The sequence below is a fragment of the Taeniopygia guttata genome, chromosome 20 (genome assembly GCF_048771995.1).
Source record: "Taeniopygia guttata chromosome 20, bTaeGut7.mat, whole genome shotgun sequence".
Classification (NCBI taxonomy): Eukaryota; Metazoa; Chordata; class Aves; order Passeriformes; family Estrildidae; genus Taeniopygia; species Taeniopygia guttata.
This window is the reverse complement of record NC_133045.1, coordinates 6,470,420-6,493,743: the sequence shown is the minus strand read 5'-3', so window position 1 is coordinate 6,493,743 and position 23,324 is coordinate 6,470,420. Positions and strand designations below refer to the sequence as shown.

At 52.8% G+C, this 23,324-nt stretch overlaps 2 protein-coding genes across 4 annotated transcripts in view; one reads left to right on the top strand and one right to left on the bottom strand.

Moving 5' to 3' along the window:
- The window catches only part of MATN4 (matrilin 4), a 15,952-nt gene extending 5,763 nt beyond the window's left edge, over window positions 1–10,189 (bottom strand). The window contains exons 1-2 of the mRNA XM_030288759.4: window positions 10,053–10,189; window positions 592–700 (exon numbers count right to left, since the gene is read on the bottom strand). Coding sequence (XP_030144619.4) covers window positions 592–664 — 73 coding nt within the window. The 5' untranslated portion in view covers window positions 665–700; window positions 10,053–10,189. The remainder of the gene's footprint in view (window positions 1–591; window positions 701–10,052) is intronic.
- Window positions 3,068–23,324, top strand: RBPJL (recombination signal binding protein for immunoglobulin kappa J region like). Of its 3 annotated transcripts, XM_072917089.1 has the most exons (12): window positions 3,068–3,330; window positions 10,094–10,169; window positions 16,014–16,139; window positions 18,076–18,146; window positions 18,389–18,504; window positions 19,338–19,512; window positions 19,852–19,989; window positions 20,442–20,551; window positions 21,363–21,503; window positions 21,810–21,965; window positions 22,284–22,387; window positions 22,808–23,324. In XM_072917089.1, the coding sequence occupies exons 1-12, from the start codon at window positions 3,303–3,305 to the stop codon at window positions 23,079–23,081; spliced, it is 1,515 nt and encodes a 504-aa protein (XP_072773190.1). In that variant the 5' UTR covers window positions 3,068–3,302; the 3' UTR covers window positions 23,082–23,324. The 3 variants fall into 3 exon arrangements, with proteins under 3 accessions (XP_072773190.1, XP_041576174.2, XP_032607922.3); XM_041720240.2 differs by lacking the exon at window positions 3,068–3,330 and having other exon boundaries at window positions 9,997–10,169; window positions 22,859–23,324; XM_032752031.3 differs by lacking the exon at window positions 3,068–3,330 and having other exon boundaries at window positions 9,997–10,169.

The window sequence follows — 23,324 nt, the reverse complement described above, 5'->3', positions numbered from 1 at the left end:
GAGTGTTCACCAAGTGAAATGCCAATGAACTGATTTTGCTTGGCTTGTGTGCACCCAAGCCTGGGAGAATTGGGCCCTAATCATAAGGAAATACTTTGAGTCCCTTTGGGATAATGCCAGTCTCAGTTGCTCCGAAGGTCTCTTGAGACATATCAGCTCCTTTCTCCATTTGGTGCCTTCACTGTTTTTAAACTAAAGTTGATTTAGATCTCTCTCTCCTGGGCAGAGAGAGACTGATACCCCTGGGTTTGCTTTGTCCCCTACACCTGGAGAGTCAAGCAAGGAGGAGGTTTTCCCTTACAGCTGTGCCTCCTGCCAAGGTCACAGCCCCTGGCCTGGAGGGTGACAAGCCCTGGGCAGGGCTGTGTCACAGCTGAGAAGGTGCCCAGAGCAAGCATCACCAGAGCCACCATGCTGGGGCCAGGAAGTTTGTGTCCCACTACAGGGGGGATCCTCCATCCTCCTGGGGATGCTCCCAAAGAAGAGGCATCATGTCCCCCCACGTCACACAGCAAACTCTCCTCTGAGGGCTCCACTGCCCTACGGTCTCACTTCTCTCCCCTCCATGCACTCCCACCAGCCAGGGCTCACCTGCAGGTTTTGGTCTGGCTTCCAGTGTTGTCAGGAGAAGCAGGAGGAGAGAGGCAACAGGCAGGAGCTTCATGATGGCTCTGGGAGAGCACACAGCTGGAAGGATGTGCTGCAGGGAGAAGACAAGGTGCAATCAGTGCTGAGGGTGAGCTGAGCCACAGGGCAACGTTCTCCTATGGTGGGTGTCCCCCCAGGCAGTGGCAAAAACCCTAAACAGCAGCAGTTTTGACAGATCCATCCCCAAACTTCTCTGAACCCACATGGAATCTTTCCTGTTCCAAGGACTGGCAGTCTCAGCACAGCTCAATTTCATTACAGTAGCAACACTCTGCCAAAGGGTCTGATTTTCTGCTCTGGGTGGAGTTGGCCATTAGACAAGCCTTATTTTTCACTTGCAAACCAGGCAGATGGGATGTTCAGCCAAATGCTTTTTCCCTGACTGTGTGGCTGTTCTCTGCAGCCAGTGGAGACTGAGAAACCTGCACGCAGGGATGCAGAGCACCAGCCCTCCTGATACTCCTGCACAGGAAGAGAAGCCCCCAGATGAAACACCAGCACAGACAACACCTGCTCAAAGTCTTTCAGAGTCGCTGGCAAAGATAATTTTTTCCAAGAAGTTCCATTCTCTGCCTGTTTCCAAACTCCCTGGGGAGAGCAGAAGCCTCGCAGGCAGAAGGTGTAAGGGCGCCTGTGCAGGTGGGCTCACACCTCTCCCCCTGGGCAGGTGCTGGTGAAGCACTGCCAGCCTGCTGCTCTCCTTCACATCACTCCAGGGTCCCCACCACTCTGCCACCAGCACTCTGCTCCTCTCCCTGCCCTAAAGGTGCATTTTTCCAAGGGATACTCTGTGCCTCAACAGTTTATTTCATGTCTTTTGTTACCCAAAACTTCAGCTTCTCACTTCTCCCCCTCCCTGCCCACCTCTGTGTTTTGTTGCCTTGCCTTTCCTGGCTCCTGCAGGGACATGGATTTATTTATTTTATTCCATCTCTGGTTGGAAACCCAAGGTGCTAGGGATGGAAATGCCACAGATAATGTGACTCTCCCCAGGAGATGTGCAGTGCCAGGGCTGGGCTCGGATACTGGAAGGGTGCTTTTAAGAAAAAACACACAAAAATTCATTTTATCGGTAGTTATCAGCCAGTATTTATTTAGCCCCAGGAGGTCTCAGCTGTAATTCATCACCAGGGTTGCTGTTTAATTGCTCAGTGGTTACGTGCAGCCCTGAACACCATGTCTTTGATAGCAAGGACACCGATAATAGGTTTCACAGCTGCATCTTAAAACTGTCTCGAGACTTTCACACCTGGAAAACTGTATTAAAGAATTAGGAGGACAGAAAAGGGGTACAAGAGGATACTGGGATCCAGAACACCCATCTCAAAGTGAGACTTGGCCTTTCCCTGGAGGCAAGAGCCTACCAGCCCGGGACCAGCCCAGGACTAGCCCAGGACCAGCCCGGGACCAGCCCGGGACCAGCCCAGGACCAGCCCAGGACCAGCCCAGGACCAGCCCGGCCCAGCCCGGCTCGCAGTGACTCCTCAGCAGTGCCAGGAGCTACTGCACAACCGTGTAGGACCTGTGGGATCGTCCTGGCTGAGGGGATGAGCAAGGACAGCAGCCTGATGGGTCTTTTCCAGGGGGCAGAGGTGAGCTGTGCTTCGTGGCCAGGATTGCTCAGACACCTGTGCCCCTCACCACATGCAAGCAGAGGCAAACAGTGCTCCTCCCCCAGCTTTGTTTCCCCATTTATTTAGCAGATTCCTTTTCCAGCACTGCTTCTTTCCTGGGAGAAAGCAAACCACTAATATTTTTGGGACAGCTATGCCACCTAGAACATTTCTGCAGCTCTCTTCTCTCCACACCTCCCTGCAGTGGCAGGCTGCTATAGAGTCTGTGTCTCACAGCATCCAGAGAGTTTTAAAGACAGCCCAGAGGGAGGAATGAGCTGTCGGGCCAAGAACCAAGAAGGAGAAAACCAGTTCACGACTGATCTATTTTTAACAGCATCTCAGCTTTTGGATGAAGCCTTGGCTCTCCCCACGGCTGGAAGGGCTGATGCTGCCTGGACAGGGCAGGGTGTGGCAGCTCAGTCATATTCTGTCCTGGCAGCAGAGACCAGGCTGGGACAGAGCCCTGGTCCCTGATTCAACTTAATGCCCAGTCCTGCCCCAGCAGCAAAGGGATGGGGGAGCAAAGATGATGGGACAGATGTCCCCCAGTATTTCTCCCACCATCCTGCACTTGGCAACTTCCCTCTAGCCTCACTTCCCTGGGGCTGACTTGCATCCCTGCAGAGGAACTGCTCACAGCCTGAGGGTGCCCAGCACCCCCTCCAAGTGCAGCAGTGGGAGGGCCATGGCTGGGAAGCCAGCGGCTGGCAGGCAGGTGCTGCGGGGTAAGGCAAACACGGCGCCGCTGCAGCGCCAGAGACCTTGAGATAACACCGAGCTATAAAGGAAAAAAGGTCCAGGCAAGGTGAGTGCTGCTGCCTGGACTGGCTCAGCTGAACCCTGCAGATGAGCTGAGAGGGCACTTGGACCATTCCTGACATTTCTGAGCAACGCAGTGGGAAAAACACTTATTGCTTTTCACTGCTGAAGGAGATGGTCAGCACACGATGCAAGGAGGGTGACCAAGGGGAGAGCCACATGTAAGGACAGAAGGGTCACCTCCTCTTGACTCTACACGTGATCTCAGCCAAGGAGGACATGGAGATGGATCCCCAGAGACAAACAGGTAAGCCAGCACACCTTCTCTGGGCACCTCCACTGGCAGTGCTGCTCACCAGGGCAATGCATCCCTCCCTGCTCCACCGCTTGTCCGTCTGCTCTCCCTGCCAAATGCTGAGTCTCAGGAAAAACAGCCGCTTCAGGTTTCAGCGTGGCCTCCTTGGCAGCTCTCTCCTGGCTACAGGTTAACAGAAATACTCAGAATATTCCCTTCTGGTTCATCCAGATGGTGGCAGGTTGGACCTGGGCACACCTGCCTTGGGCAAGGCCGAAGGACAGGGCATGGCAGGGAGCAGGGTGAGGAGTGCTGCCAGCCCCTGCCCTCCTTGCTGATACAGGGATGGGGGCTTTCTGTACTGAGCTGCAGGGGGATGAAGCAGAAGGGGAAGGGAGAGGTGGCAGTGTGTTCACAGCCCAGGAAATGCCCTCGTGTCACAAGGAGGAAAGCAGGTTGTGGACCAAGGCTATGGAGCTGTGTTGGCTCCAGACTCTGCAAGAAGTCAGGACAAGGGATCACCACGAGTTGCAAGGAGTGGGGAAGAGCTGGGAGCCTGTGAGCAAGCACCAGCCAAGCCAGAAGGCTGTCCCATGCAGCAGGGCTGTGCAAGGAGGAGGCACATACAGCACGTCCAGGCACACATGGCAGGGTGCAGGGCACTGATGCCACAGGTGATAACAGCACCTATTTCTGTGCTGGAGGCCTTGGCCAATGGTAGAGCAGCTCTACACATGATGTTGCTGAGAGTCACCCTCCTTATATGCCTCTCCATGCACCCTCCTTTGCTCTGCAGAGCTTTTCTTTGCAAGGACCCAGCCAGGCAGTTTTGAGAAATTCAAATCCATCAGAGTTATTTGATAAAGTGTCAAAAAACCTTATCAAAATGTGGCCAGGAGTCCCAGCCCTGAGTCCTTTCACTTAGGACACCTGAGATCTGCCAAGACAACAGCAGAAAGACAGCAAGAGCACCCTCAAGCTGGAGGATGGGGAGAAAAATTGTGATGTCCTCAGCAGGACAGCAAGTCATCATCCTTCCGGTCCATGCCTGAGAGAAAGGCTGCCCAAAAATGCATGTGGGACCAAGGGAAGAAGACTGAAGTGTGCCTTGCCCCAGGGGACAATGAAGCAACCAGAAGTACCTGGAGAGATGCAGACAACTTACATCATCCTGGAGGCACATCTCGATGCCAAAATTTGTTGTAGAAACATGGATGAATTGCTGGCACATTGTATTTGCAAGGCCTGCAAGCAGTGTGAAAGAATGAGCCCTGGGACAGCCTGGAGCTGGATCCACCCTCTCCTGGAGTGTTGCACAAAGGTTGGTTTCTCCCAGCATAATCCCCAGTCTCAAGGTGCTCTCTGCTTGCAGATGCCCAGCTCTCACAAGCACTGAATCCACCTTCAGGCACTTTACAGGCAGCACTGACCTTACACTCAATCACAGCTCCAAAATGTCAGAGCTCATCCCCCACAGCAGCTGGGTGACAAAAGGCAAATCAGAGCAGACAGCAATGCAGTTTTTAGAGCAAGGAAGACTCAAAGACCACAAGCACATCAGGACCATGGAAATATCAAGAATTTCTAGCCCAAAAGGGTTTTTCCCCCTATTTAAGGACTGATGTGTCCTTGGTTTTTCCCAAACACATGTGGGAGAAGCAGAGCAGACTCTTTCCAGGACATCACTGAGCTCTCTGGTTACAACTCCATGGCAGCTTTACTGGGCCAAGTGCCACCTGGAAGGACACGGTGTTTGAAAAACAAGGCTGTATTTCTCCAACAGCACATCAAGGCTCCAAACCCAACAGGAGCAAATCAGCAGGAGTGCTGTAGCAGGAAGACCTTGCTGGATGCAGAAGGAGCGTCTCTCTTGCTCTGCTTGCTCCCCACAAAAGCCTATTCCCCATTTTATGGGACTCACTCATGTATATTCACAGGGAGGGCAGGAGGAAGACATTTCTTAACCAGGTCCTTTTGCAGTAACAGATGTCTTTGACTCACAGCTCGTGGACTCAAGTCCTGGCAGGTTTATACTGTGATGACATTTGAAGTCCCCTTGGGAAGGAAATGATGAGTGTAGCAATGGACAAAGCATCCCCCTCTAGATGTTCTCCACAACAGCACACGGGTCTTTCTCTGCCATCAGTCTGTCTCTAAAAGACCTCCCAGTGCTCTGCCACTCTCTGGGCAGGAAAGCCTCTTGCCCAGACAGCCCTGCACTGAAACAAGCCGTACCTGGGCTGCTTCGGCAGCAGCTGCCACAGATAAAAGCCACATTCACTTGCAAATTAAAATGTTAAAGATCTAGCCAAGAGGAAAACACAGCTAGAGGAGAATGCATCTGCCAAATCTCCTTGTTCAGCTAAGCATGTCAGAGATGGTTCCCGTTTCAGGACTGCTGGTGCCATTTCTCTGTTCCCCTCTGTCCCACTCAAGACCTTTAGGCTACACTTGTCCCCTGAGCTCAGTCCATCGCCTAACTGCTATTTTCAACAAAACTGGAATACTCTGATTTTGATGAAGAGTGATCAACAGGGAACAGATCCACTTTACTGACTCTCTTTAAAAAGCAAATGCTCTTCTGCAAACAGGTCCTTGGAGGACAGCTGAGCTGGGCCAAGAGACTTAAAACTTTGGAGAGAAGGATGTCCTGGCCATCCAGAAGCTGACGCAGCAATCCATTGCCTAAATTCTTGTTTTGGGAGGAAGGTGTTAGCATTTTTTTCCCCCAGAAATATGCATGTACAACCACAAAGGAAAAGCCATAGCCCAGACCAGCCACTGGGCTGGTGCAGAGTTTGTCAGCTAAACTCCTGGTGCAGCAGGGCTGGTATGAGATTGATAGTTACAAGCAGGACCTCTGTCTCCCGGATCTGCTAGGACCACTATCCCCAGCTGACCTCCAGGAAGTTGAGATGGCACAGACAACCACAGAGACCGCCTGCTATTCCAGCCCAGCAATCATAGATTCATTGCCTGACCTCCTTCTCTAAGTCTTTATATCATATTTCTCACTGTAGAGATGTGACTCAATGTGTTGGCATAAGAAAACACACCAGGAGAATATTCTTATGCCTCTCCCCTTTATCCTATCCATCCTGCTATGTGTTTAATTGAAATAGCAGAAAGTGAGGAACGTTTGGCAGCTGCAGAAAGGCATGCAGGGACTTTTTGCCCCTCCTCAGAACAGAAAAGCAACCTTTGAGTAGATACTTTTCACAGGGAGAACCTCAAAGGTAGCACAGGAAACGTCTCACACCTAACTTCACAGCTTCCACACCTCTGGCAGCAGGAGATCTGCTCTCCTGGGATTGGGATGCTGTCACCCCTTAGGAGATGCACCAGAGGAGAGCTTCACCAGCAGCACAGTGGGCTGTGGCCTCCCTTCTGCCCACGCTGAAGAGCAGCTAACACTTTGGGGAAGCCATCCAAGTCCAGCTGCAGGTGTACAAGCTGTGAATTCCCAAAGGCAGTGTTTTTCAATGTGTGGAGCTTGCCTAATTTTCCAGCCCAGACAGAGGCTCTTGTACAGGGGGTTTTCTCTGCTGTCAACAGATCTGCTCCCACTGGTTCCTGCCATAGAGCATGCACTCCTATGGGCCCACAGACTACACTCCAAGACTCCTGAACTTACACATTAGCAAAGCTCAACACAGCCCAGAGACAGAAAAGCTGAAGTCTGGAGAGAAACTAAGGTACTGCCATCTCTCTACAAGGGGCAGCAGCTGAGCCCTATGGATTTCCCTGAGGGGCACCAGAGGGACAAGGCTTGTGTGCAAGCAGGGGCTTGCAAGGCAAGAGGATCAGAAGTTTGCAGACAGACAGACAAAGACAGAATATTGATGGGGAAGATGGATTCTGACTCCAGTAAAAAATGCCAGGAAAGACAGCTGTGTGAGAACCAAGAAAGATTCATACACAGGATAAGACTCAGTCTGCGGCATCCGATGTGGAAATGCTGCCATCTCTGTGAACCAGTCTCTGGACTTTCCTAAGCATACCCCTCTACCCTCTCCTGGACCTGGTTTAAAACCCTTTCTATTTAACCCAGGCAGGAGAGAACCAAAGCCTTCTAAGAGCTGAAAACATTACCTGGCACCTGAAGGTACAGCTGTGCTGTGAGTACCTACAGGGGGGTGATGGTCACCAGCCCACAGCAAGGAATGGAGAGCAGAGTCAGGATCCCCATGGCCAGCACATCAGTGGAGCCCTCATGGCAACTGCATGAGCTCCTGATGGAGCCTGAGTGCTCAATTTGCTACTGTTTGGGCCCAAAGTGGAGAAAACACGATTACTGAGAGCTAATGACAAGTGTCAGGAGCCACTCAGCCTCCTGGCTCAGCTGGAGGAGACATCTGGCATGAAAGGGCCCAAGTGGTGCAGGGGGAGTAAGTAGCTGACTTTTATAAGTTTCTTTATAAGCACCACTCCATCTATTTTTATTTTTTTTTCTGTGTTTTTTCTAGGTCCCATTTATTCACTCACGGTAGGGCTTGTCTGCAAGTCCCGTGTGTGTGTAGATACAAAGGTTACTTATCTCCCCTCTATATTTCAGCCCTATTCATCAGGCATTTGTAAATGGCATTTTATGAGTGCAGAGTTTTTAACAAGGCAGGCACGCTGCTCCAGAGCGAACAAAGGGGCCCCTATTGGAAACTTTAAAGATGTTTAAACAAAGACTTCTCTTGAAAACCTTTAACCCCTAATGCCAACCTCAAGGGAAACGCTATGTTATGAGCAATGGGAGCACAAACATCTTCTGTGACCACAGATTGCTACAACGGGCTGCCTTGTTGGCCACAGCTCCTCTGTTTGCTACAGCTGCCAACCAGGGCAGCTCCCGAGCCCATCTTGTACTGAGCACATATGGTTTCTTTAATTCTTCAACAACAAATGAAAGTTACAACTTCCACAAGAATCAACAACAGCTTTTTCCCATTGGATGCAGCAATGCCCAGCCTGCTTTGATAAAAAGTGTCATTTTACTGCAAACACCAAAATCTGCCCTGTGGTTTCCAGAGGGAAATTTGCATTTTGGATGAGGCTGAATTTATCCATATCCTGGTGGCAAATATCAGGGCTGAGATCTGAGAGATTTCCCCACACGCAGCTTTTTGCTGCTATCAACAGCAATCTAATGAATTCCTGCCGAGATCGCAAGAATCTGCTTGTGAAATTCTGCCCGTGAAATGCAATTTCTACTTGTTATTGAGAACCCGCACACTCACTGCCTGGGATTAATTGCTCCTGTCCTTGAAAAAATAAAAATCTTTACTATCAAGAGAGGCTACAGAGGGTTCCACAGGGAGGGGTCCCAAAGGGAGAACTTCATCATAACTTTATAGATAATCTGGGTTTAAGTGAAGCAAAAATCCAGTGTGATTAAGCAAAAGAGGCAAAGCCCTGTGCCTTGTCTCAGAGTTGGGGCTGAGAACAGGTCTCCCTCATGGACCCTGCTCCCTCAGTCCCACTGCACACAGGGTGGCTTCCACTGACACGGGACAGTCCCATTTCCCTGCCAGCCTCCTCAGCCACACCAGCTCCCACTCTGCAGCCTGCCTCCCGAATGGATTCAGCAGCTCTCTGCTCCACAGCAAAATCTGTCCCAGCAGAATGAGGGGCAAAACCCCAGCAGAGCACAAACCACCACACCGCGTGTCTGCTCAGCTCTGCTTAGCCCACTGAGTGCGTGTCCGCACAAACACCATGAGTGCAGCAGAATCTGATTTTCCAAACAAGTTTTCCCATGCAATTCCTTGGAACAGAAGTGCCCAAAGCTAATTTTATCCTGTGAAACAGTTGGAATGATAAGCTGAAGGTGGGTGATTGCTTGTGCAAACGAGTATGCACAGACCCAATTTTCCAGTCGTGCAGAAACGGTGCATAACAAAGTTAGGGAACACTTCTGAGCTTATCTTTCTGCAGGACCTCGATCTCTTGCTGCTCAGTACGCTTTGCCCAGGTGTACCAGACCTTATTATTCTCTGCTAAGAGATCCTCGGTTGTATAAGCAGGGACCTGCCTGACAGGTAGGCAAAAGCTTAGCAGGGCAGGCAGCCTGAGCGATCCCGACAGCGATGAGTGCACATCGCTCCCACAGCCCCGAGGCACCGAGCGGGTGCCGTGCCCCGGCTGCCCCACCGAACGCACCCCGGCACCGCTGCGGGGCCAAGCCCGTGCGGCCGGGGCTCGGGAAGGCTCCAGCCCACAGATGGGAGGAAAAATCCTTTGGGGCGAAGGTTCTGCTCTTTCCCTTCTCCCGGCTTTGCTTTCTGCTCCTGACGCCCAGGATCGCCGCTCCCCTTCCTGCCAGCCCTGCTCCAGGGAAAAGCCCCCTCGGAGGCTGCCAATCCCCCGGCAGCGCTCGGAGCTGCGCACAGCCCCGCCGGGCCGGGACGGGCTGGGACCGGGATTGGGATCAGGACCGGGATCAGGACCGGGACGGGGATCGGGATCTGGACCAGGATCGGGATTGGGATTGGGATCGGGATCGGGACCGGGACCGAGATCAGGACCGGGACGATGATCGGGATCAGGACCGGGACGGGGATCGGGATCGGGACCGTGACGGGGATCGGGACCGGGACCGGGACCGGGATCGGGACCGGGACGGGGATCGGGACCGGGACCGGGACCGGGACGGGGATCGGGACCGGGACCGGGACGGGGATCGGGATCGGGATCGCCACCGGGATCGAGATGGGTATCAGGACCGGGATTGGGACCGGACTCACCCGCGCCCTCCTGACCCTCCTGCTCTGCTCTGCTCCCGCAGGGGCGGCGGTGCCCGCGGAGCCCCTCACTCAGCCGCGCCGGCCGCGGAGCCGCTCCCCGCCGCGCTGCTGGCTCAGGTACGCGGTGCGGGCGGTGCGGGGCGGCGGCGGGGCCCCGCGGCTTTAACGGGGCGGGGGAGCGGGGGGGCGGCGGGGCGGGCACGGCCCGGCCCCGGGCAGCGCTGGCGGGGGGCTCCGGCCGCCTGTGCCGGCGGGGGGCTCGGGGCTCCCGCCCCGCGGGAGCTGCGCGCAGGTGGAGCCGGCACCGCGGGGTGCGCGGGCCGTGGGCTCACCGGCGTGCTGGGCCCTGCTGCTTTATGGCTTTGGTTTCCTTTTTTCTGTATTTTTCTCTATTTTTCCTTTTTCCCCCTTTATTTCTCTTTTTTATTTTTAATATTTGTCTTTATTTTCTCTATTTTAGTGTTCTTTTTTATGTTTTCTATATTTTTCATTCTCTTATCTATTTTTTCTCCTTTTGCTTTTTTTCCCCTTTATTTTACATTTTTCTTTTTTTTTTTTTTTAATCTTTTTCTACCCTTTTGTTGTCTCTTCCCCTGCTGGGGGAATGCACCTGGGAACCCCATAAACTCAAAATTTTATGGAAAAAGGAGAGTCTAAGCTTAATATCCATTTGACCTACAATGTCTTGGAAGTTTAGGAACATCAGCAGGTAGTGGCTGCAATATGGGGAGGTGAGTTAGAATCAGGAGACTGCAGACCAGAGCTTGAAGGGCTGTAGAGCCTCAGGTTAAGCTTCTATCAAGAAGGTCAACTGATGTGCATCGGAGATCATCAGCAGAGGCTTCTTAGAAACCCTGGAATAGACCTTCCAGTCCTCCACCTCTCCCAGCACTTAGATCAATCTGGTGGTGGCAGGAATTGCCTTTAGTGCTTTATAGGACTGTGTTGTGGCACTTTAACAGAGCTTCCCTTCCTCTTTGCACACAAGGAACAGAGAAAGGAGACTCCAGGAAATCACCCCCACTGTCTGAATTTTCTAGCAGACTTGTCAATACTGCATTATCAAACTTGGGCATTTTGGGGGTGCTCGTGCTGCTGGGGTGCCCACCCCAGCTGGCCCTTGCTCCCTGCAGAGCTCACTGCCACTGGCTTTTCGTGCTTCCTGCTCTCGGCCGCTGTTTGCCCTTGGTGTGGTCGATAAATCCCCCAGGCCTAGAAAAGGCTGAATTTCACTTGTGTGTGCAGTGAGGAAAATACAGGATTTATAAATACCCATGCATATACAAGGGCTGTGGGTTGGGTTGGTGTGGATTAAAGGAGGTATTGAAAAATGAGGGAAGCCAGAAACTGCAGGCTTCTCATTTCTGTGACTTCTAATGGCTTTTCCTTTTGCATAAACATTGCGTTGACTCCATACCCAAGAGCACTGCAGGCATTTTCTCCCCTGATCTGCACAAAATATAACCTAGACCTCTAAAATGGATATTTTTTATTAGGATGTTTGGTTTCCCCAAACTGAGGGAAGAACAGTTGCCCTCTGTGGCAGCAAGTCCCCGGCGAGCTTCAGGACAGCTGTGTCCTGAGCAAACCACAGCTCCTTTTCTGGGGGGAAAAGCAGCAAATTAATTTTCTGCACTTGGGGATACTGTTACTGTGAGTTACAGTTCTCGTATAAAGAGGTGATTTGAAGACCCAGTTTTTAAACAATAGCTGCCGGGATTGTATTTTGGTCTCCAGAGTTGGGTACTTTCATTCCCAGGGGACCAAATATATCAGATGCCTTCCTCAGCAGCCTGAGCTGGTGGAGCTCATTGAACTGAAAAGGAGCAGGGCAGAGGGCAGTTTGCTTCTCCCAGTGCCTGTAAAGCACTTTTTCTTCTGCTGCGGTTGCCCAAGGGTGTGCACACAGAAGGTGATGTGTGGAGTGGGGTATGTCCCACACAGGGAGCAGAGTTCCCCAGCTGGAGGCAGGACAAAGCACTGAGTGATGCCCCTAAACACTTGCTGCTGGCAGGGAGAGGGATAATTTTCAGCTGTGGAGTTAAACATCAGTCCTTCTAAAATCAGCAATGGGACTGTGGGGTCCAACCTTAGCAAAGCCTCTCGGCGCCTGCCTGGGCTCCCTGTGTGCCCACATGAAACAGCCTTTGCAAGGTGGTCCAGCTGCGTGTCTCCTGTGGAAAGCACACAGAGACGACTCCTTTTCTGCTTCATTTCCCATGGGAGAGGGCACAGCAACCCAGCCAGGGCTTGCAAATCCCCCTGGGGTACCCTGGGTCTCTCCCACCTCAAGCAGCAGGGCAGAGCCACCCTAGAGATGCACCACAAACGCACTCACCCTCTCCTGAGGCACATCCTGACCCAAAGCAAAGGAAAAGCCTTGGTAAGCAGTGCCAGGCTGAGCAGGGAAGGGGAAAGGCTTACAGAAAGCAGTGTAGGAGAAAGGTGGTGGATCCCCCCTTGCCCCCCCACCTTTTACTACATAATGCCCAACTGTGTGGAGAGCAGCTGAGCCCCAGCCAAGACTCAGGCTCTGAAAAGGCAGCTTTTAGTGAGAGCTGTAAGAGCCCAGCCCGTGTGGTGCTGCTAACATGACACTGAACTAACACTGCACTACAACCTAAGCATTTTAATAATTTAATATAATAAATGTCAGAAGGAGTGAATAATTCTCTGTAACCCTGAGGAGGCTGTAGGTGCCAGAAGGAGCCAAGTGGGCATACTGGGCTGCTTTAGCAATAGCCCTTTGACTCTCTGAAGATACATTTATATCGCATGATGGATGCTGGGTGGTCGCCTCTGTGGGCAGAATGGCAAGCACTGTTCAGAAGTGTGTCACTGACACAATTTAGCCCCAAAATTTGGAAGGCAAGGGCTGCAGAGAATGGACAAAGAAAAGAAAGCCAAGTTTCTAGGCAGTTGTTCCTCCAGCTGGACATCAAATCTGAAGAGCTCCTGTTTGTTTACCTGCCTTTGGCATGCACATTCCCCCTTCAAGCAGTAGGTAGCACATGGGTAGCTGTTCCAGAAGGCTCTTTAATAAGCTCCAGGCAGTGACCCATGTGCCTCTGGAATTATGTACGGATGGCAGGGAGCAGTGATACCTGCACAAGCCTGGCCCTGCCCTGAGCCAGTGCTGTGGGAGGCTCTGCAGAGCAGGCATTGCTGCTGCCCACGCTGTCAGCACGTCTTAATCCACAGGTTTTGGCAATTTGCTCCTGAACACTCCCTGGCCTCCATGCCAGGCTGCTCCACACTTTGCCAAGGGGTTAATGGCAGAGGAGCCCCACAGGGAGACCCCAAGCTCTATGGATGGGCACTGGTGACAGCTTTGGTGACACGAGCAGGGATGGAGCATGTGACTCTGCAGCTGAGACACAAAGACCCAAAGCTATACTCCTAATTTTACACAGCACACTGAACGATGAGACTCACCAGGAAAAAATTCACACACCCAGCCTGGTTCTTCCCTGCTGTGTGCCTGTTGTCTCTGACAAACTGAGGGTGAAATGCTACTGAACAGAGCCAGAAAGGTTCCGTACTCATTTAACAGTGTGTTGCATTTGTGTAAAAGGGTATCCAGGGTCAGGCAAATTTCCTTGATACATTTCCACGTTTATCCCAATCATAATTAGTTGTTCTAAAAAAAAAAAGAGAAAAAAAAAACCAGCTAAATAAACCAACCAACAACAACAACAAAAAAAGCAAAACCCAAAACAAACTCACATTTTTGCTGAGAGATTCCCAAATAGTGCTTTTATATGAAGGGAAAAATAGCAAATGCAGATCAAAGCTGAAATCACACCATTGCTTGGCAGCAGAGGAGTGAAACAGCTGCAGATTGCCATTATGGAAAAAGATTAAATAACTTTCTTATGGGATCGCTTTGGCTGTTGAAAGATATAAACTATTCATTGGCTAGGAGTGGAGTGAAACCTCAGCAAGACTAAGTGACCCACCCTGAAGCAGCCACGGTGGGATGCTGGTTGATAAAACTCTGCTTCAGTGTGCTGGAGCAGGAGTGTCCCAGCACCTCGATGGAGAGAACAGGTACAGCCCTGGCCAAGGAGCTCCTCCTGCTTTGCCATGAGTGCTGTGGGGTGAGCCAGGGCTAAGCCCAGAGCCCTGTGCTGGCAGCAGCTCTGGGGCTGCCACAAGAGCAGAGCCTGGTGGCAGCCTGTGCTCTGCAGTCAGGAATGGCCATAAAACATTCATTTTCCAGGCACAGAGTAGCAGTTAATGCTGTGGGTGACACTGACACTGGCCCTGGCTCTAAATCTGATTCTGGCAGGGCTCTGTTGATTTATGTTGACTAGTGATCCAGCTAACACATCTAGGATAAGGAACTGGGAACAAGGAGGGCAGGAGATTATATTGCCCCTCTGTAACCAACAGAGCACGTCTGTGCAGTGCAAAGTGTCAGGTCCCCATGGCACTGCTCAGAGAACACACTGGGTATGTGTTTGCTTGTATGGGACATGTATTTTTCTTCCTCATACAACAGCACAGCATCAGCTCCATCCAAGGGTGGGAAAGCTGGCACTGAAGTGATATGTGTTTAAAGTGAATTGCAACATGGGTGCTAAAAGCTGTAAGGGGCACAGCCTTTTTAAAGTGTTGCACTGGGAAGAGCATCGTGTGCAGGCAAGCTCTTCTAGCAGGTTGCTTGGGATGACTGCTTGTAGCTTCTCTCCCTAGGAGCTTGCTCTGGCCTCTGAGCCCAGAGGAGCTCACCACAAGGAGCCTGCCTTGGGGTGATGGCAGACTTAGCCCTCTTCACACATCTGATCATTTATGCTCTCAACTTTTCTCCATTTCTAGCCCACTTAAGAGGAAGAGAGACTGTGTTTAAAGGGAATGCTCCCCTGCAGATCTCTTACAAGTTCCTCCTTGGGTGGCCATGGCTGATGCCCCTAGTGTCACCCCTTTTCCTCCAAGTCATCCCCTAGTGCTGCCCGCAGCCCCCAGCTGCTCTCTCACAGTTACTCTGTGTTGTGCTTTCCACTGTGGCTGGGGCTTCACAGTCCTCTCTGGCCACTGCTTACCTCTGTCTCTGACAGGAGAGTCATTAATCAGGCCAGGTCCCCTCCACAGGAGCAATGTTCCTGGTGGCCACATTGACAGACGTGAGGAACTCCTACACAGGCACCATCACTTCCTTCTCCTCTGGTTTCATCTTATCCAGTCAAATATCCCAAACTCAGGGGATGCTCCTGTCCCAGACTCAGGGGGTTTAGGGCTTGTCAGCAGGGCGGGAGCTGGTGTTGTCACAGTGGTCTCAGCTCCTCTGAAGGCAAACCAGCACCACAGAAGGCCTCCACAGCTGACATCCCAGAGCTCTCCCCCTCTGCACTCCCCAGTCCTTGCACACGTGTCCCAGAGCAGGGCATCTCAGACCCACCTCATCTCTCTCCAGCTGGTTAACACCCAACCTACTGAGTTAGCAGAGTTAAATGCCAGGTGCCTGGGAACTCATTCTAGTTAATAGAGCAGAAACAATCAGCAGAACCACCTACTCCCTAGGTCTGAAAGAAAAATGCAGCTATTTTCACCCAACGCCCCTTGCAGAAGCCAACGAGTTGCTCCACCTCGCATGACAGCTCCCCAGCTGCACTCACAGCTCAGCAGCATCACATCCCAGCTCACACAAAAGCCATACAGCAGCAAGCACATCAGGTTGAAAAAGAAATTCATAATCAGAGCACAGCCACCATTGCATGGGGCTGGAAGTCTTAGAAATGCCCTGTGTGTGTTGGGTGGCAAACTGATGAAGTTATTCCATTATCCAAACTTTCTGTTTTTCATTGCCAGCCCCATTCTTAGAGCAGCTGAGCAGTTCTTTCTGATGGAAAAGCCCTTCCCCACCCCATCAGGCTGGGCATGGAGGGAGCTCCTTGCCCCTGCAGGGCTGGGCAGGAGCTGGCTCTGGTGCCCCAGTGCCAGGGAAATTGTGTCTTGTAGAGCCAACCCATACCAAGGCAGCCTGCTCCAGGACAGCGTCAGGAGGTACCTGCAGCTGCCAGCAGACCAGACAGTGCTGATCCTGCACGCCAAAGTCGCACAGAAGTCCTACGGCAACGAGAAAAGGTGGGAGATTGTCAGCAGCTGAGCAGTTCTTTCTGATGGAAAAACCTTTCTACCTTCCCCACCCCATCAGGCTGGGCAATTAGTGACATTGTCTCCATGTATCACAAAAGGCTGATTATTATTTATTAAGAAACCCACACTTTTATACCCTAGTTCTCTACAGGTTGATCTAATTGGTCGTCCAATCCAAACACCATCACCATTGGTCAATTAAGAAACCACCCTTTGGTAAAAAATCTCCGTAACACATTCCACATGTTCACAATACCAGGTGCAGCAAGTTAAGATAAGAATTGTTTCTCCTTCTTTTCTCTGATCTTCTCACAAACTTCCCAGAAAAATGCCTGGAAAGTTGTGTGTTTCTCTCTGTGGCCAGACAGCTGCTGCCACAGGAGATAGTCCCAGCTTCCCTGATAGCCACTTCTAAACCCAACTACCTAAAGCTTGATTTCAGCCTTGCTGGATTTCACAGATCTAAGATGGTGAAGCAAATTCTCCCCTCTGCATTCACTCATGACATCTTTACATCCAAAGCCATCATTTAGTCTCCATGAATTGAATAACACAAGAAAAGTATTAGGTCCAGCCTGCATCCATCCCAGCAAGACATTCTCAGTGGTAAGTTCTTGCCATGAAGTGGTAAAGAAAGACAAAGAAGTCAAGATTTTATTCAAATCTCAACCCCCCCAAGAAGGAAAGGCTAGAGTTTTAACTGCCCTGTAACTCTTGTCTTAAAATCTGCACGGCCACAGCAGGGACTGGGGCGTTTCTATCAATGCCAGTGGTCTCCAAAAAGCTGCTATTTTTGAAAATCCTTCCCACACTGCAAAAACACCTTGAGGTTCTGGCTTGAATCTCCAAAATTGCCACTCCCTGGCAGTGACATCAGACTGCGGCACTGCAATGTAATTAATCCCCCATTAATCCTTGGGATATAAATACTGCTCCGTTATTACCGAGTGTGGAATAGCTGTGAGGCGACGAGCTCAGCCTCCAAGGTGTAACCACCAGCCCCCAGCGACCCCAGGAGACAGCTCTGGGATGGGCTGGCTGTGCCTACACAGTTCTCACCACATCCAGTCTCCTGCCAGGAGCTGCTGGTCCACAGGTAAAAAAGTTATTTCAGGCTGAACCTTCCAGCCAGGAGGGAGCCCTCTCATCACAGCCTCTTTCCTCTGCTCCTGACCCCCTGCAAGGGATGAGCATGAAAATCAGATGCCAGGTCTGAAAAGGGAGAGAAAAACCTGCACAGAGCTCCCAAGTTAAAGTTTGGAGGTGCTGCTGCCATTTTCCTTAATAACAGGAGTCAGGGGCCTGCACTGTGGATGAGTTGTTTAAATAAACTTGTACCTCCCGGGCTCCAAAATATCCAACCCCCTGCACTGGTGTTTTCTCTGCTAGTGCTTTACCCAGTATCAATAGAGGATGAATTTACACCATTCACACAAGTGTAAAGACAGTGGAAACCCAAATAAAACACAGGAAAATGGGCTTCCAAACTCCTGGCTATAGATTTATTTGCACTGGGCTCCAGAACTGATTGTGAATGCAAAGTCTGTTCCCAGCCTGCTGAAACTCCCACATGGCAGTCAGGCAGAGGCAGGGGCTGATGGCTCCCTGTCTTTGGGGGAGCTGGAGTGGCGGTGCCAGGGCCTGTCCTCCCATCCCAGGCCCATCCTGGCACTGGTGGGATCATGGCCACCAGTGGCACCACCAGATGTGGCAGCTGCTGAGGCTGGAACCAGGAACCAGGCACTGGAGGAGGTGCAGGGCAGAGGGTCCCCAGCCCCTTGCTGAGCTCCTGGGGTGCAGGGTTGCCCCCAGTGCTGGTGATCCCCAGGGAAGGTCTCTGCTCTCAGCACAGCCATCCAGCCCCTCCCAAGCACCTTTTCAGGCTGCTGAAGGACAGTGAGAAAATGCCCTCTTGTCTCTGCAGGTTTTTCTGCCCCCCACCTTGTGTTTACCTGAGCGGGCCGGGATGGAAGTTAAAGCAGGAGCAGATAAAAGGTGAGCAGAGCCCTGGACCTCTCCTCCCTCCCTTCCTGCACCAAGGAGAGCTGCCCTCTGCCTCTGCAAAGGGGACGGGGAGTCTGTTTATGTTGATTTTGGCTCCTCAAACTCCTTTCCTGCTCAAGACTGAGCCCCCTGAAATCCAGACCCAGGGAGGGCTGGGGCTTGGTCATGCTCTGCTCCTGGAGAAGCTGAGCCTGTGCAGGGGGCTGGAAGGTGCTTCTCCTTGTCTCTTCCAGCCAGGGACCTGGGAGAGGCTGGATTTCGGGTGTGTGGGTACATGGGGCTGGACAGCATGGGCAGCAGCCTGATGGAGACCCAGAAGCTGAGCTTTGAGGAGCAGCCAGATGCAAAGGTAAAGCCTGTGGCTCACTGGGGCTGTGGGAATCCCCCTCATGCAGGGCCTGGGCTGTCACCAGAACACCCCACACCCTGGGATGTCACACCCTCCCCATCCTCAGGATGTTACGGCTCTTTCTTCTGAGCCATAACTCCCCACTCCCACTCTGCCAGCCTGTTGTGGCATATGCAGCAGTGCAGGCAGCCCAAAGATCCCTGTCTTTCTCTGGAGCCATCTTTTCAGGTCGACAGCCTGTCAAAATCTGCACAGCTCCCCCAGCCCTGGTTCCTTCTCCTGATGAGCAGCACTGCTGCTTGTTACAAAATGAAAGCCTGGTCCTTCACTGGCAGCTGAACAGCTTTAAAAAATGCCCCAGTTGATCCCAAAGTTCAAATCCTTCAGTAGAGCTCTGGCATCTTTTGATTGGATGGGTAAAAAGGGAGAAAAATCATTATCTGGGGTCCCTGAAGAGCACAGGGTCTGAGGCAGGCCAGGAACCTCATAGAAAGAGCCTTTGTCCACAGTGCTTGCCTTGCTGCTAAAACACAGCATATCGGCCAGGAGGAGGGAAACCATAAACCCAGGGTGATTTCTCATGTTATGTGGGATAAATCACACATGAACATTCATTTCCATAAGGAATACTCTGCCCCCAGTGTAAATAAAGCCTCTGCCGATCCCCAGCTCTTCATTCCACCTGTAATAACATCTCTGGTCGTTTCTCCCTTTAAATGAACCCGGGGCTCATTGAAAGGGCACTATTATGTCCTGGTGGGGTGGTGAGGAGGGAGAGGACGGCTGGTGGGGCTGGGCTGGAGCTGCTGGCAGCCCCTCCGTGCCCCTGGCAGGGGTTCAGCTGTGCCAAGGCCCTGTACATCTCGGACACGGACAAGCGCAAGCATTTCCGCCTGGTCCTGAAGCTCTTCTTCAGCAATGGGCAGGAGATCGGTACCTTCCACAGCAAACTCATCAAGGTCATCTCCAAGCCCTCGCAGAAGAAGCAGTCCCTGAAGAACACGGACCGTGAGTGGCTCTGTGGGGAGGGAGGTGGGTGCCAGCCCAGCATGGGGTGCTCTCTGCTCGCAGCTTGGCTCTGGAGTGGTCCAGCCTGGACCCAAAGCCCATGGGAACTCCCAAAAGAGGATGTCTCACACAGGGATGTCTCATGTCCAAATGGTTCACCCAGCCCTGATGCCAGTGTGGTTCCCACACCATGGACCTCACCTGCACTCACACGGAGGGGAAGTCTGTGGGGAGGGTGTTGTTTGCTGGGTACCCCAGGAACCAGGGCTTGTCCTCTCTGGGCTTGACAGAGCCATATTCAGTCCTGGTGAGCACTAACCCAGCCACCTCTGCCCACAGTCTGCATCTCCTCAGGCTCCAAAGTGTCCCTGTTCAACCGCCTGCGCTCCCAGACCGTCAGCACCCGGTACCTGTCTGTGGAGGGAGGAGCCTTCACCGCCAGCGCCAGGCAGTGGGCAGCCTTCACCCTCCACCTGGGTAAGGACCCTCGGGTGACGCTGATGCCACCATGCCCAGGGCTGCCTGCCTCCAGCCCTGGCTCTGCCGTCCTGCAAAGGCAGTTCTTGGGGGCAAAAGTCACGGGAATTAGCTTGGAGATGCAGGAATCTGGCTCAGTCGCACCTCTGGTGTGCCTCTGGACATTTCCACTGGTTTTGAGGGCACAGGGGCTGTGGCCAGGGCTGTACTGGTGTGGAGGTTTACAAATCCAAGCAAGGGATTGTCTGGAAGAGCCCAACTGTATTCCTGCCCACACCGCTTCCAGCAGTGTCCCTGCAGGGTACCGCATCCCCATCCTGCTCTCCCGGGCCAGGCTGCCAGGGAATGGTGGTGTCCCCAAGCAGTGGGCACAGGCAGAGAAAGCAGTAAGAAAGCAGCGGGAGCAGAAGCTGTGCCTGGCAGGTGACTCTGCCTCTCTCCTTCCCCGCCAGCCGAGGAGCGCTGCCCCCGGAGCGAGTTCCCCCTGCGGGAAGGGTACATCCGCTACGGCTCCGTGGTCCAGCTGGTGTGCACGGCCACCGGCCTCACCCTGCCGCCCCTGGTAAGCTCCGGCCCTGCGGGGCTCTGGGAATCCTTAACATCACAGGGTCTGGGGCAAGCTGCGAAAGGCAGGCCTCAGGGGCAGCAGAACTGCCATTAGAGCTGAGCAGTAGCTGTAAGATTTGCCAGCAGAAAAGTTATACAAGAAGTAGAAAGTAAGGACAAATAGAACAATGGTCAGTGTATTAACGCTTGGCTAGAATAACTCCCTAAGCTACAGAAAAGTATATCTAGTGAGATATTAAGAACTTCTAAGCTTAATAATGGAGCTCTGTGCATTGTATCTTAAGGCTTACAAGCAGGTATTGTAATACCTGAAATAAGTGAGCATTGTTTTAGCCAAAGGTACGTGTGCTTATAGTGGTTGGATAGAACTACTGTCAGTATGCTTTTGCTTTGTGTGATTAGTCAAAAAGTTTTTAGAGTTGTAACATTAAGCTCTTTGTCTGCTGCCCGGGATGTGAGCTGCTGGCATCTTCTCATTGTCATAACCATGTAATGAGACTGATGCTGGAAAATAAACAGCTGGAGACGCGTTCCTCAGCAGCCCCATCCCGTTCCTGATTTGTACATAGTTCCCGAGCCAGCGATAGGTGTCAGGCACACAGAGCTGGATGCCCCACGGCTCCCCCTGCCTGGGATCCATGCCAGGGATCTGTGTCTGGGATCCATGCTGGGGATCCATGCCTGGGATCTGTGTCTGGGATTTGTGCTGGAGGTCCATGCTGGGGATCCATGCCTGGGATCCATGCCTGGGATCCATGCCTGGGATCCATGCCTGGGATCCACACCAGGGGTGCTGCTGCCCGCAGATCATCCGGAAGGTGATGAAGCAGTATGCCATGCTGGACGTGGATGAGCCCATCTCCCAGCTCCACAAGTGTGCCTTCCAGCTCCAGGGCAGTGACCGCATGTACCTGTGTCTCTCCACAGACAAAGTGATCCAGTTCCAGGTATGGCAGTGCAGGGGCAGGTGAGGACCCCAGGGTGCTTGCTGTCATCTCTGCAATCTCCTGTGTTGCATCAGGCTGGCGAGCGTGTCACTGGGAGGGGTCTTGCATCCAAACTAAGGCCAGAATCATGGCAAAACTTTAATGGGGACGCTGGAACTGAGGTCTTTGGAAAGAAATCCCAATCCCCATTTCCCCATGAGCAAAGCAGTCACTTGCTGGAGCCAAGACACTGAGGGCAGAAGCCAGGCATCCCAGCCCCATTGCATCTCCCCTGCAGCGTGTTTGGAGCTCTGACACTCTCCACAGGCATCTCCCTGCCCGAAGGAAGCCAACCGGGAGCTGCTGAACGACGGCTCGTGCTGGACCATCATCAGCACGGAGATGGTGGAGTACACCTTCAGCGAGAGCCTGGCGTGTGTCCGCGAGCCCGTCAGCCCCGTGCCGCTCATCGCTGCCCTGCAGGTAGGCACAGCCACGGGCTGCCCTGTCTGTCACCTGCCTGCCCCTCTCTGTCACCTGCCTGCCCCTCTCTGTCACCTGCCTGCCCTCTCTGTCACCTGCCTGCCCCTCTCTGTCACCTGCCTGCCCCTCTCTGTCACCTGCCTGCCCTCTCTGTCACCTGCCTGCCTCGTGCCACCTGCTCCTGAGCCCATGTGCCCCCATGGCACCTCCCAGTTTTGGGATGCTGTGGGAATGAGATGCACAGGCAGAGCACCCTGTGAGACAAGGGGTCCGGCTTCATAACCCACACCACCCTGCCACGCTCTCTGCCCGTCACAGCTCACAGGTGGTGGGGACGTGGCCATGCTGGAGGTGCAGGGGGAGTATTTCCATGCACACCTCAAGGTCTGGTTCGGAGATGTGGAAGCAGAGACGATGTACAGGTAACATGGACAGGGGAGCTGGGCAGAAGGCAGGGAACAGCAGCCAGGTGTGGGCTGTGCTGGGCACATCTGGGAAGGATGGGACTGCAGACCTTGGGGACAAGCACACCTGCACTGCCCATCCTGCAGGAGCAAGCATGAGCACTGCAAGCAAAGGCAAGAATGAGTCTGTTGCCTGCCCTCTGCCCTGGCTGCAGTCTGGGCATAGCCATGGGTGGGGGACAACAGGGATTTCAGGGAACTGCAAACAACCAAGCAACCCTGGCAGCGAGGAATGACAGGCTGGGAGGAGAGGGAACTGGCTGGAGGCTTCACACTGAGCTCCAGGATGGAGGAGAAGTGCAGTCACTCACTGCTGGCTGCTCCTGCGTAGAACCTTCCCCAGTTAATGCATGTTTTCCTCTCCTGCACTGCTGCCAGGAGCCCCAAGTCCCTTGTGTGTGTCGTCCCTGACGTCTCTGCCTTCGGCAGTGACTGGAGGTGGCTGCGATATCCCATCACGGTCCCGCTCCTGCTGATCAGGGACGATGGCCTCATCTACTCCAGCTCGTTCACATTTACCTACACCCCGGAGCAGAGCTGCATCCCAGGGCAGCAGGTCCTCTCAGATGTTCCCCAGGACTCAGACAAATTACTCGACAGCATCCACCAGGAGTTTACCAGGACCAACTTCCACCTCTTCATGCAGACCTAGCAGGCTGGGCAGGCACAGGCTTGGCCTCACCGCTGGCCTAGGAAGGGGAACGGCCCTGAGCCATGCTGGGGGGCTCATCCAGGGCTTGGGGGTCCTGCCAAAGGGTCCTCCCTGCCCATCGAACATGTGCCGTGCTCCTGTGTTTTACTGATTTCTCTCTTTCTCCTGGCAGCATCTGACACTGCTGAGATCTCACATGAGAGCATCAATAAATCAGGCTTGAAGGACTCTTCACTGATTCAA